The 14,059-nt window shown below is 39.4% G+C and overlaps 1 protein-coding gene across 1 annotated transcript in view; it reads right to left on the reverse strand.

Annotated features, from left to right (window-relative positions):
• Positions 1-1,729: 1,729 nt before the first annotated feature.
• Positions 1,730-14,059, reverse strand: part of hk2 (hexokinase 2) — a 41,588-nt gene continuing 29,258 nt past the window's right edge. Inside the window, exons 16-18 of the mRNA XM_022218950.2 lie at positions 11,202-11,357; positions 6,658-6,894; positions 1,730-2,595 (exon numbers count right to left, since the gene is read on the reverse strand). Of these exons, the coding sequence (XP_022074642.1) occupies positions 2,451-2,595; positions 6,658-6,894; positions 11,202-11,357 (538 nt within the window). The 3' untranslated portion in view covers positions 1,730-2,450. The remainder of the gene's footprint in view (positions 2,596-6,657; positions 6,895-11,201; positions 11,358-14,059) is intronic.

The following is a 14,059-nucleotide window of genomic DNA, read 5'->3' on the forward strand; positions in this document are numbered from 1 at the left end:
TCCTCCACGCGCTTGAGAATGTGCTGGGAGACACAGCAAACGGCAATGGCACACACTGATGTTTCATGGAGTTGGACTGTCTGTGCAACCTCTGTAGGGTCCAGGTATCGCCTCATGCTACCAGAAGTGACACTTACCCTAGCCAAATGCAAAACTAGTGAAAAACAGTCAGACAATATTAGGAAGGAAAAAAATGTCAGTGGCCTTCACCTGTAAACTCATTCCTGTTTTGGGGGTTGTCTCATTGTTACCCCTCTAGTGTATCTGTTGTTAATTTTATGAACACCAAAGCAGCTGAAACTGACTAAAAAGCCCCTCAGTTACTTTCTTGACCAGATCAGTATCCCACGTTTCACTGATTTGATGCAATACTTAGATTAAAAAGTGTTCCTTTAATTTTTTGAGCAGTGTACTTTGGATAACCATGACCTGGATGAATGAGAACCTACACAGACATCTGTATGTGCATATATGTATATTTGTATGTATGCAGGCTATGCTATGTGCTGTATGTGTCTCCTCGGTTTTTAGAGACTCTTGTGACAGTTCTGGTGCGAGTATGAGGGAAATATTTGTGTTTTTTTTCGTTATTTATATTAAAAGAGGACTTTCTGTCACAGTTTGACAATAGGAAACTAAGCACAGCTCACTCTTTGCGGCGCTGTTACCTTATGAATTTTTCTTAAGGCAAGATTGGTGGAAAGCCACCAATCTGCTGCTCTGTAACTTATTTTCAGGAAGATATCAGCCCCAAAGTTGAAGCAGCTCTAAGACACAATGAAACCAAATTAAACCTTAGTATCTTACTCGTAAAAGCAAAAAAAAAAGTTCAAGGCACGTCAGCAGTCTAAAGAACAAAATATAAAATCTTGAAATAGCAATCTTAACTGTGTACTACATTTCTATTCACTAGCTAGTGTAAGGTCCTTTTTAATTAAAGATTTCATCCATCAGAAATGATTCGACTGAGCAGCCTTGGCAGAGTACTGCGCTTTCTGAGTGCTTTTCTTGTTACATAGACTGCATCTACATAACAGACATAGGAGCTGTGATGTCCCCCATTGTTTATGAACCATTGTTCTAACACGTCAAGTATACAATTTGGCCATTGACATCTTTTGAAAATGGACATGACAACTCAAAGACACTGTGTATGCTCATATGATACCTGTCAATCCGAAGTATAGCCTCTTTATACCATACTCAGCTTTATTGTTCATTTTATTCTGAATAAGATTCATTTTTACAAATTGAATACTGTGTTGTATTCAAAAAATCATGAAACTAGAGACTGAGACCATAAACCCGTTAAGAAAATGATTGCGGAGGTAATAATCAGTAGAAGTAGGATAATCTTTTAAAAATACAATCAGACTTGATTTTGCAACCGCAGGAGTCGCCCCTGAAGGCCATCAGAAATGATGTAGGTTTTACTTCTGGGTCGGCTTCGCTTTTCCGGATGAACCAACGTTTAATGTAACAGCTATCCATATGTTATGTATCACATCTACTGCCCTAAAACAAAAGAAATAAAGTCCTGATTTATGTAATATTATGACAGAATCCCTCTCTATCTCCCCCACGTCACTGCCCAGAACTGGCCCAGACAGTTCATTAGTCAGTCTAAAAGCAAGGGTCTTCCTTCTTCAGGTGACACTCTACAAAAGAACCATGAATAAGTTAAATGCAAACTCTGGATGTCAGGCAGTTCCCAGGACACTGCTGAGAATTCATTTTTAAAGTTTGTTTTATTCATTCATACATTTAAAGCACAATCTGACATATTATTCAGGTTTAAATAGAGATGAGGCTTAAATATGCATTCTAAATACAAAAAATATGCAACCTGCCGACTTTTTTCTTAGATAATTTCCAAAATAAACTAATTTTTTGTAAGCATATGATCTCTTGTTTTGTTGTAACCCAACTCCTGTCAAGTCCTTGTCCACTGTGTTTTGCTTTCATTTGTTTTATTGAGGCACTGTTTGACATTTGACATTAAATGTTCTGTATACAGAAGTTTTCAAAACTTGACCTTAATTGTGCAGAAATGTGAAAATGTGAGGAAACTCGATACAAATGGCAAACTTCATTTAAAAATCAGTAACCTGGGAGGAAACATGGGGGAATGGTGCACAATAAAAATGGAGTGTTGAGAACAAGAAAAAGAAGAACCCTACTTCTCCTAACAGTCACATTTCATGAAAGTGCAACTTGAAGGTCCAACATTTCCGAACCTGATTTGTCAATCAGTGTCAACATGAGATAAAAATAAACATATATTAAAAAGAGGCTGGTAACACACAATCACATACATGACAACACACACAAAAGAAGTCATACTAACCATTAGAAGTACAAAATGAAGCTCATGTCAGTGTGTACGCAACTAGTCGTAGAGACCTATTACAGAAAATCAGTCGTCGCAGCTCCGGTTGTACAAGCCCACCTCAGTGCTGTCCTTCACACTTGATCCTCCAGGCCACAGCTGTGATCAGTGCTGCTCCTTTCCCACTTCCATCCTCTGACTTGTGGAAAGTCACTTGACACTGTGGTGCTAAATCCTGCAGTGTTTCTTGCATGATGCTGGAGAAACTTCAAGGGAAGCGAGGAGGAAAAGCAAATAAAGTTCAGTGTGGTACAAAAGATGAATGACAATTTCCATCTCTACTCTTTCATTCTCCTGTTTAGTTAATGTGTAGTGACGTAAAGAGCAAAGGAAAGCAGCCATAGTACACTGTAGCTACAAATCGACAGCAAGTAAATATGACAGCATTAGGTATGAAAGTCTATGCTGCTGCTTTGTACCCTTCAATCCAAGTTAGGGCTGCACGATTATGGGCAAAATGATAATCATGATTATTTTGATCAATATTGTAATCACGATTATTAATCACGGTTGTTTATCATGTTTCAGAAAATATCTGTATTTTTATTGCACTACTTTTAAGCGAACAATATAAGAAGCGTTTTCAGTGCAAAATGAGACTTTAAATAAGAATAAATGATAAATAATAGTAAAAATAAAATTTGCCCAAGAATTTAAAATTTACCAAGTGCTAACTGAAAAAAAATGTGCTATTCAGAGTGCAATCACAAAGTGCAACTCAATGGAAACAATTACACTTTGGAGAAATAATTGTGCGAGGGGATCACATACAGTGCCTTGTGAAAGTATTCGGCCCCCTTGAACTTTTCAACCTTTCGCCACATTTCAGGCTTCAAACATAAAGATATAAAATTTTTATTTTTTGTCAAGAATCAACAACAAGTGGGACACAATCGTGAAGTGGAATGAAATTTATTGGATATTTTATACTTTTTTAACAAATAAAAAACTGAAAAGTGGGGTGTGCAATATTATTCGGCCCCTTTACTTTCAGTGCAGCAAACTCACTCCAGAAGTTCAGTGAGGATCTCTGAATGATCCAATGTTGTCCTAAATGACTGATGATGATAAATAGAATCCACCTGTGTGTAATCAAGTCTCCGTATAAATGCACCTGCTCTGTGATAGTCTCAGGGTTCTGTTTAAAGTGCAGAGAGCATCATGAAGACCAAGGAACACACCAGGCAGGTCTGAGATACTGTTGTGGAGAAGTTTAAAGCCGGATTTGGATACAAAAAGATTTCCCAAGCTTTAAACATCTCAAGGAGCACTGTGCAAGCAATCATATTGAAATGGAAGGAGTATCAGACCACTGCAAATCTACCAAGACCCGGCCGTCCCTCTAAACTTTCACCTCCAACAAGGAGAAGACTGATCAGAGATGCAGCCAAGAGGCCCATGATCACTCTGGATGAACTGCAGAGATCTACAGCTGAGGTGGGAGAGTCTGTCCATAGGACAGCAATCAGTCGTACACTGCACAAATCTGGCCTTTATGGAAGAGTGGCAAGAAGAAAGCCATTTCTCAAAGATATCCATAAAAAGTCTGGTTTGAAGTTTGCCACAAGCCACCTGGGAGACACACCAAACATGTGGAAGAAGGTGCTCTGGTCAGATGAAACCAAAATGGAACTTTTTGGCCACAATGCAAAACGATATATTTGGCGTAAAAGCAACACAGCTCATCACCCTGAACACACCATCCCCACTGTCAAACATGGTGGTGGCAGCCTCATGGTTTGGGCCTGCTTTTCTTCAGCAGGGACAGGGAAGATGGTTAAAATTGATGGGAAGATGAATGGAGCCAAATACAGGACCATTCTGGAAGAAAACCTGTTGGAGTCTGCAAAAGACCTGAGACTGGGACGGAGATTTATCTTCCAACAGGACAATGATCCAAAACATAAAGCCAAATCTACAATGGAATGGTTCACAAATAAACGTATCCAGGTGTTAGAATGGCCAAGTCAAAGTCCAGACCTGAATCCAATGGAGAATCTGTGGGCAGAGCTGAAGACTGCTGTTCACAAACGCTCTCCATCCAACCTCACTGAGCTGGAGCTGTTTTGCAAGGAAGAATGGGCAAGAATTTCAGTCTCTCGATGTGCAAAACTGATAGAGAGACACCCCAAGCGACTTGCAGCTGTAATTGCAGCAAAAGGTGGCGCTACAAAGTATTAATGCAAGGGGGCCGAATAATATTGCACGCCCCACTTTTCAGGTTTTTATTTGTTAAAAAAGTTTAAAATATCCAATAAATTTCATTCTACTTCACGATTGTGTCCCACTTGTTGTCGATTCTTGACAAAAAATTACAATTTTATATCTTTATGTTTGAAGCCTGAAATGTGGCAAAAGGTTGAAAAGTTCAAGTAGCTGGATACGGTGTTGCCCAATGCAGGGTCGCTGTAATGGTTGTCTGGGTTGCCGCTGGACAAGGACGGGGATTTTGTGAATCAACGTTAACTTTAGCCTTCATGCATTCCTCGTATTTGCGTTTGTGATGTTTTTTCAGATGGTTAAAGAGATTAGTTGTGTTACTGTGCGGGGCAGACACAACTCTGCAACACTCTCTACATATGACTTGCTCTTGTTTAACGTCACTTGCCCTGAATCCGAAACAAGACCAGACGATGGATGCTGATCCGTTTTGAGGCACCAGCTCCTCACCATGATGCTCCTCATCTCCAAATGCTGCTGTACTTTCTTCTCTCGACATGACTCGCTCTCATCAGCCCAGTCCACAGTGATTTGAGGCTGCCGCTGCAGAGTGTGCTCGCTTGTTATTTAGGCAGCTTAATGAAGCCTTAACCATGTGTTCGCCTCCTGGTGGTTGGCTGACTACTGGTTGACAAGGCGCTTGATAAGATATGCACCAGAGCCCGCATTTTAAATATAAATATCGCCAACAATCAGGTTAATTTAATTGTGGCAGCCAAAATCGTGATCAACGTTTGATTAATTGTGCAGCCCTAATCCAAGTCTTCATTTAACTAAAGTAATTCAATGAATTACTAAAATTCTTTAAAAAATTCCCTGACTCGAGGCTTTTTATAATAATCTATGTACTAGACTCCAGGTCACTAATTGGCAGATTGCGGTTTGAGTCCACACCCAGATTTCATCCTATATGACCTCGACCTAAAATCACTTCTATTTTAACCGCTGCAGATTTTCCAGTGCTGTACAGAAATTAGCAGATCAGAGAGCTGAACTACGAAGGCAGTTTAACATAGTCAGACTTTTCTTTTGTGGAAATCGGATCGACAAAACCAAAACCTCAGAGTTAACAGGTATGAAGGAAGTTTTCAACTTTAACTTAGACTTTCTGTTCCACACCACAGGAGCGTTAACGCATCATTTGACTTGTTTCCACACAAAATGAACCAATTGCAAGCAGGTTGTTTTAATGGAGAACAATGAAGAACATAAATGACGGTAAAAAGCTGCAACTGTAAATTATGTAAGACCAGGATACTGATAGAAAACTGTTAAATGAACGGAATGTAATAATATAATCGATTGATGCCGCTGATTATTTTTTAACAGACAGCTGCACAATAAAACTGTCAAACTTCATATAATTCAAACATGATATTGTATTGAAGTGCATGTCGGTCTGACACTGTCTTTGAAGGAAATCACTTTAATCTGTGGCCAAATCAAAGTGAAACTAATGTCACTGACAGAATAATACTGTAATCAATGCTAATAAACTGATCAGTTTCTTATTTGTGTTCCATCAGCGGCAGCACCAGCAGTTTAAATGGACCAAACATAAAAACATATTAATGTGATTTGTGCATCACCAACTAACTACATGTCAGGCTCCCATGGCTTTAAATTTTAGTTGAATATCCTTGTACTATACTATACTTGTTCAATACACCTGTACCATAGTATATATGTACAATACACATGTACTATACTATACACGTACAATACACCTGTACTATACTATACACGTACAATACACCTGTACTATATATGTACAATGCACCTGTACTATACTATATATGTACAATATACCTGTACTATACTAAATATGTACACTACACTATATATGCACAATATAACTAACCGTGTTCCACCAGGACGGTTATTTCTGTTGCACAGCGAGCTCACTTCCGCTTTTGATGCTGTAACATGCATGCCAAGTGCAGAATCCGATTACTCGGCAGAATAATCGATTGAATACTCGATTACGAAAATAATCAATATTATCTGTTCTTCTGATACCAAAAAACATGTTAGGAATTGGTTCTTACTGAGGGTGCGTCTTATAAAGTGTGCCATCCACTCCCACGGTGACATTGAGCTGGTTGAGGTTGCGGTTCTGTCGCATCTTGTCAACCACAGCGGCTAAACCGGCCCCACACAGCTGAGCTGCACGGCGGGCAACCACACTACACACCTCCTTCACCAGAACGCTGTCGTCACATGTGGATGTGGTGAGACCCAGGTGCTGCAGGATTGAACGAATCTGACGCATGGCCAGACGGTCACTATGGGATAAGAGAAAATTACACACATAAAGCTGAGCTGCTTTCAGCACATGTGGAGCATATACTGTGACAGAAACACCTAAGGGTGAGAGGCTTCTCTGTGAAAGCAGCTAGATGACTTAAATTACAAAGGTATGGAAATTATTGTAGGTTGAAGGGCACTGTTGCTAAATATAGACAAAATACTGCTTATTCCGCTTTTCATGGTAGATCCTCTGAAGGTCTATCAGACTGAATGAGAAGTGTCTCTACCATGTTCATGTCTCCACACAGAAAGCTTAAGTCTATACTTTGACTGGGTCACCCACTGTTCTGGGTGTCAGCTATGTGCTTTGGGTCACCTTGAAAGGTGCACCATCACATCAGACTCAGGTTGTATGTACTCTGAAGCTGGTTTTCTTCAACTCCTCTCTGATGCTCCATAGGAATGATATAAACAGGTGAGGATCAATGTCTTTTATTCTTTACACATACTGTGTTCAGCTCAAATAGTTCAGTTTTGTCTCATTAAACCAAAAGCGCTTTCCTTGTGCTGTCAGAGTCTTTTCAGACTTCAAGCTGACTATTGTGTGTTTTTCACTCGACTGGCTTCTGTCCAGCTGCTCTACTGTGAAGGCCTGAATGATGTTGCTGCTGAGGTCCTTCATCCTTGCAGCAGGTTCACTCATCTCTGCAGAGGACTTCTGAAGCTCTGTTAGTGTGACTCCAGGAAGAGTCCTGCTGGTTACACATTTCAGTCATTTGAAAGTTTTGACACCACCACACTCCATAAAAGCCTGTAGAAGCTTTAGAACTGGTTTTCTACCTTTCCCCTAGTCTGCAGTACGCCTTGTCACAATTTTATCACAGAGGTGTTTTGAATGTCATAGTTTGGCCTTTGTCTAATATATAATGTGAATTGCTGGACCTCAGACACATGTGGTTTCTATATTATGTCAAATCGATTCATTTTGCTACCTGTTGTCTCCAGACAGATCTCTGAGGTAATTAAAGCTAACAGGATGCACCTGATCACAATTTAGAGCCACGGCCAGAGATTCCAGTTTTTGATTTTTAATTTATTTGCAAAAATCTCTAAAAACTGGTTTCCACTTTGTCATTATGTGATATTTAATAGACTGATGAGAATAAATCAGTTTTATTCAATTTTAACTGATTCTGCAACAAGTGAATTTATCTCAACACTTTCATGAATACTGAATATTCACCCTTCACCTTTAAAACAAACGGAACAGACAATAAGCAAAATAAATTTTACACACACCACTTTACTCCGATGAAGGAAAACATTGGTTTAAGTATATTGGTTTTATTTTGCACAATTTATGTTTGTACTTACATAGCTGTGTTTGAATCTTTTGCAGTGGTGGTTACTTTTTACCTTTGTTTCTATATTTTAACAACTTATCAACAAGTGTATCTGATCTCTGGACTCTCAATATTTTTTTGTTAGATCTGCAGTAACAAACTCTGGCTCATTCATGTGAGTGTGCTGTAGCAAGGTACTAACTTCACAGTTAATAATCAGCTTAGTGAAGCCCGAAGACTCGGTCAGAGTGATAAGATGAGCCTGCTTTGAATCGAACTTTTAAGCTATCCAAGTACAGACTAGTGACCGAGCCTTAATAATAATAATAATAATAATGGATTAGATTTATATAGCGCTTTTCAAGCACTTCACAATGGATCCATAATTCATTCATTCCCACTCTGGTGGTGGTAAGCTACATTTGTAGCCACAGCAGCTGTGACAGACTGACGGAAGCGTTGCTGCCAATCCGCGCCCACGGCCCACCACCAACATTCACATGCATTCATACTCCAGTGTGAGAGCAGCACTGGAGGCAAGGCGGGTAAAGTGTCTTGCCCAAGGACACAACAGCACATGACAAGGTGAGAGCAGGAATTGAACCGCCGACCCTTTGATCATTGGGTGACCCGCTCTACCACCTGAGCCACAGCCGCCCGAAAAGGTTAAAGTTACAGTTTAAAATACAGTTCCTATTTCTTTGCAGTAAGACTTCCTGCAGCAAGAGTTCTTCCTTCAATTGGTATGGCATGCTGTTTACAGCCCCTACACAGAATCAAATAATTAAATGTACTAAGTGCAGAAAAAGGCATCTTCTCACTGGCAAAAAGTGATATAAATCCAGGTAATTCACTAAAAATTAAATGTCTAGATTTATAAATTAAAGCACCAGTCACCTGAATTATCTTCGTCACATTGACGTATGCAGAGTTCAAAACTTAATTTAGAATTTAGCAAGTGTAACTACTAGGGGTGTAATGAAATGGTCAACTCACGAAACGATACGAAATACGAAACAGGGCTCACGATATAAAATACTCAGGATATGAAATAAAGGTTAAAGAAAATCCTCAACAGTAGGAAGTTATGCAAAAATCTAATTTTCTTTATTTTCTTCCTTATGCAGACATACAAAAAATAATGCTCAATCAGTACAAATCAATCACCGATTTATTTGGCGAAGGAGTGTCACCTAATTCCTCAACCTCGTCTTCCTCTATTTCAAAGCAAGTGTTTTGCTACGGTAGGTGAGGAGGGTCAAAAATCATCAGTCTCAGTGGTGCCCCTTCACGTTTATTTATTTTGTGCCTCTTTGAATTTTATTTCATCATTTTTTATTTCAAGAAATTTCGTGGCACGAAATTTTGTTACACCCCTAGTAAGTACCTAAACTTGTGTTTCACAGACTTGTATACAATCAAATACTAAACTCAATATGTTAGTATGTAAGTTATTACACCATTATCCTGTAAAACTAATTATTCATTCAATAAAATAATATTCTAAAGGGGACTAGAATCTTTTCTAGAAATGAAACTCAAAATATACATCTTGTTCACTACCTCACTGAACAAGTGCTCCTTTTTGCAGCTCTCCTTATATGTCCCCTGACTCAATTCAATCCTCTGTTGACACCTTTCCCACCACATACAGTACGCTGGCACATCTGTTGATCTTCATGAGTGGACTGCTGTGCTGCTTTGATAGCTACACCTTATATAACGGCAATGTGGTACCAACATAAAACTCACATTTACCGCTGTGGTTTAAATGTGTTTGAGAACAGAGTTCACACGCTGCACTTGTTAAAGCGAACACTGGACAGTGACAAAATTGAGAATGAGCTGGACGAATTTCGTTCAATATTAACTCTGTGTCTATTATTTTGGCATAATGACAACACTGACTGTTGAAGGCTGAATTACTGTAAATCTAAGGATTTATATAATGACAGAGGCTCCATTCTCCACTGGTTGGTCAATCATGTGACCAAATTGTTGATGGCTCCACAATCATCTGTATTATTTTCACAAGGAGAAACGCAACATCCACAGCCTTCCAAGAGTTATCCGTTTGCCTTGGCAGCTAGAGGAACAGACTAGCTGTGAATCCTTCTGCATTACACCTGGTACTGATTGTCTGCGTTACATTCCTCCTCCGCAGTTCTTGTGCCAGGAACACTTTCTGTGACTTTGAGTCGTGCAAACTTTACAGTCTCAGGAAAGAAAGGAATTGCACAAAACAGCGTGCAAACATCATATATTGACGCAAAAAAAAAAAAAATCACATGGTGAAGTTTTCCAAAAACTTTGATTGTTACATGACTCATTTTGAATGTTTGCTTCACGTCCGACTGAAAATAAACAGAAATTAGCCACCTGGAACACCAAGTTGCTCACTGCATTTGGTATCTCCATGTAGGAACACTTGGCTTATTCTTCTGTGCATGCTGATTTATTTACAAGTCTGACGCTGTATTTCAGTAAACTGAATGTGAAACGGTACCATTGGAAGGACAGATGCAGATCAATTCAGTGTAACTGTTGGCTGAAATACACAGAAAAGGATTTAAATCAATGGAAAAACAAATCATGGAGGATAGGGGCAGAAAGACAACCTCAGTTTGCACTGAGAGACCAAATTATGTAGCAACAATAAATATTTGATCAGGCTTGAACATCACCAGATACAATAGATGTAATTGTATGCAATCATGTGTCTTGGTGTTACTCATCTTCCCTTCTGCCTCTCGTCTGTCCTTGCTCTTCAGTTCTCATTCAACATGCGATAATTAAGTGCCTGATTTTCACAAGTAAGAGCCAATTACTGTGAACATTTGACAAATGTGATATAACTTGATTTCTCTGACATGTCCACTGTGGCTTTGTTTGATCTTGATTGATTATCATGTCTTTGCTATTCTTACAACGTTATTACCAAGATGGGCAGAGGTGAGCTGAGGAGGCGTGTTGAGACTGGAGCGGTTTGTAATACTCACGTTTCAATCTGTGACAGGAACTTTGTCTCAAAGATGCCGCGGGTTTTGAGTCGCTCAGACACTTTGCCTCTGAACAGCAGGCCCTTGGCAGTAAAATCCAGTAGCACATTTCTCACTATCTCCCCCAGGTACATCCCACTGATCATCTTCTCATACCTTCAAGAAATAACACACAAACAGAAAACTTTCTACTTGCCCTCAATGATGAAATTACATGAACAGTGCTATTTACAATTTAGATCATCTTAATCACTACTTATTGTACCGTAGTGTCACCACCTTGTCTTCTTTTTCCGAACAAAAACATTTCATCCAGTATGAATTTTCAGAAAAATCACAGTAGCTCCAATTCATTTGTTCTACTAAGGAAAATTCAAAGAGGAAACTGAGATTTCTTTGCATCTCAGCTGTTACTGAGTTTTAAATGGAGTACATTTTTAGGTGTGACAGGGGCTGGAATCAGTTCTGCACAATATTATCAGCTCACCATGCACAGACATGTACTCCCTTACCTGTCATTTTATTACTCAACAATTTCATATTGCAGTTCTTATTTTTACCAGTGAATGCGAGGATAGCAAACAAAAGATACACTGTATAGCCACATGAAAGCAGGTTCATACAGAATAAATGATTAAACACTGCAATATTGTCCAGTGTTCAGAACCTCTCACAAATATACTCTGTTTTGGCTTAATATCATCTCATTAGGGAAAATTGGTTCCCCCAAGAGGAAACCAGTATCTTTGTCTGGTCTGTTTGTGACTCAATAAAAGTAATTCCCTTCCATCCCCTTGTCTGGTTGATAGCATGCTGTCTCAAAACAAAAAGCTACAAACTGGTTTAATCCAAAGAAGCTAATCTTCTACAACGGCGTGATGAGATCCCAGATGGAGAGGGATCTTCTTGTGGAGAAAAGGCAAAGCTCAAATTAAATGACTGTGGAAAATTAAGATGTGATAATCTGTTTTAGATTTCAAACATTAAAAGTGAGAGTTTGATTTATGATTATGTTAGCTTGTCTATTCACTTTTGCTACCTTAAAAAGGTGGAGGGCAGATGTACAATACCAGTCAAAAGTTTGGACACACCTTCCCATTCAGTGCTTTTTATATATTTGTGTTATTTTCTACATTGTAGATTAATATTGAAGATCAACACTTTTCTGTTCACAACATCATTCCATATGCGTTCTTTTACAGTTTTGATGTCTTCAGTATTAATCTACAATGTAGAAAATAACTAAATAAAAACCACTGAATAAGAAAGTGGCTCCAAACTTTTGATTGGTAGTGTAAAATGTGTTGGCATTCCTACACTGTTCACCTGAACACTCTCAAATTAAAGCTGAAGGTCTGCACTTAAAGCATATCTTGGTTGTTTCATTTCAAATCCACTGTGGTGGTATACAGAGCCGAAAATGATGAAATTGTGTCAGTGTCCAAGTATTTATGGACCTGACTGTATGTTTCAATTCAATTCAATTCAATTTTATTTATATAGCGTCAATTACAGTCAAATTGTCTCAAGACGCTTTAAAGAACCCATATGCCTGAACCCCAGAGCAAGCCCAAAGGCGACAGTGGCAAGGAAAAACACCCTTTTAACAGGGAAGAAACCTCGAGCAGAACCCGGCTCTATATAGGGGGGACCCATCTGCCTGCTGGCCGGGCGGGTTGAGAGGGACAGAGGAGGGCAAGGGGGAGGGATGGGAGGAGAGGGAGGGATGGGAAAGCAAGGAAAGTACAACACACATTTGGATACATGTATGACAGGATATGTGACACAGACAAAGTATAAGCTAACATTGAAAACTGACTCATAGTTTACTCTTATGATGTACGGCTCTGATATTAAACATACTCCATATATAGCTAGCAGTAAAATTCAAACAGTATGTAAGTTAGCATAACAAGTATAGTGAAGGCAATGCAGAGTTGACTGGTGGAAAAGGGGAGCTGGAAGCAGAGGCCTGGAGATGTTTACAACCTTGTGAGAAAAACAGTTTTTGTCTCTACAGCTAAGTGCACAGGAGGTGAATTTTCAGAAACTGATTGTATTAAGGCTTATAAATTATGTACGATTAATGATGTGGCCATTTTAATTGACAGGTTGGTGCCATCATAGGACAGTCCATGACCCGCCACAGCTCCAGCAATGCTCTACCTCTGTGTTCACTTTTGGATTGGCCAGGACTTAAGAGGAGTCAAGCAGTACCAAGATGGTTACAGAAACCTACAAGTGATGTCACTGAGAGTTCGTCCATCTTTATATACAGTGAATAAGAGCAGGATGGAAGGTCAGAGGGAAACACTATGAAAAGCTAATTCTCTAAAGTTTACTGTGCTCAGTTCAACTTAGGTCTCTGAACATATCAATTTGAAAGCGCTTTACGACAAAGGTAACAATGAGTCACGCTGTCAGATTCTCCATTCAAGTGTTGAATTGTAAAGCTGAATAGACTTTCCATGTACAGTACACTATGCACACATCTTTTTATTGGCACAATAATTCCTTTTATATGAACATTTTGTGAAAAAGCCCTGGCCCTTTAGCCTAGCCGCGCTAGACCCATGTTCTGAAGACGCAAGGGTCTAGGACCGCTCGACAGGGAGGGAGGCGGGCTAAAAGGTTGTCTATCAAATCCCTCTGCAGCAATTGGGTAGGTATACAACCAATCAGTGCAACGAATAGGCTGACGCCGGCGGATTGCGGCTAAGTCCCATTAGCTTCCCAACCAGCGGAGCCAACTGGTATATTAAGGATTTGCCATATCCCGTTGGCATAAGTCCAAATATGTCTTTCTTCTCAATGAAACACTTCAGTGCCGTCCTTTGTTTATCTTTCAAGTTGAATTT

This window comes from Acanthochromis polyacanthus, chromosome 7 (assembly GCF_021347895.1).
Source record: "Acanthochromis polyacanthus isolate Apoly-LR-REF ecotype Palm Island chromosome 7, KAUST_Apoly_ChrSc, whole genome shotgun sequence".
In the NCBI taxonomy this organism is placed as follows: Eukaryota; Metazoa; Chordata; class Actinopteri; family Pomacentridae; genus Acanthochromis; species Acanthochromis polyacanthus.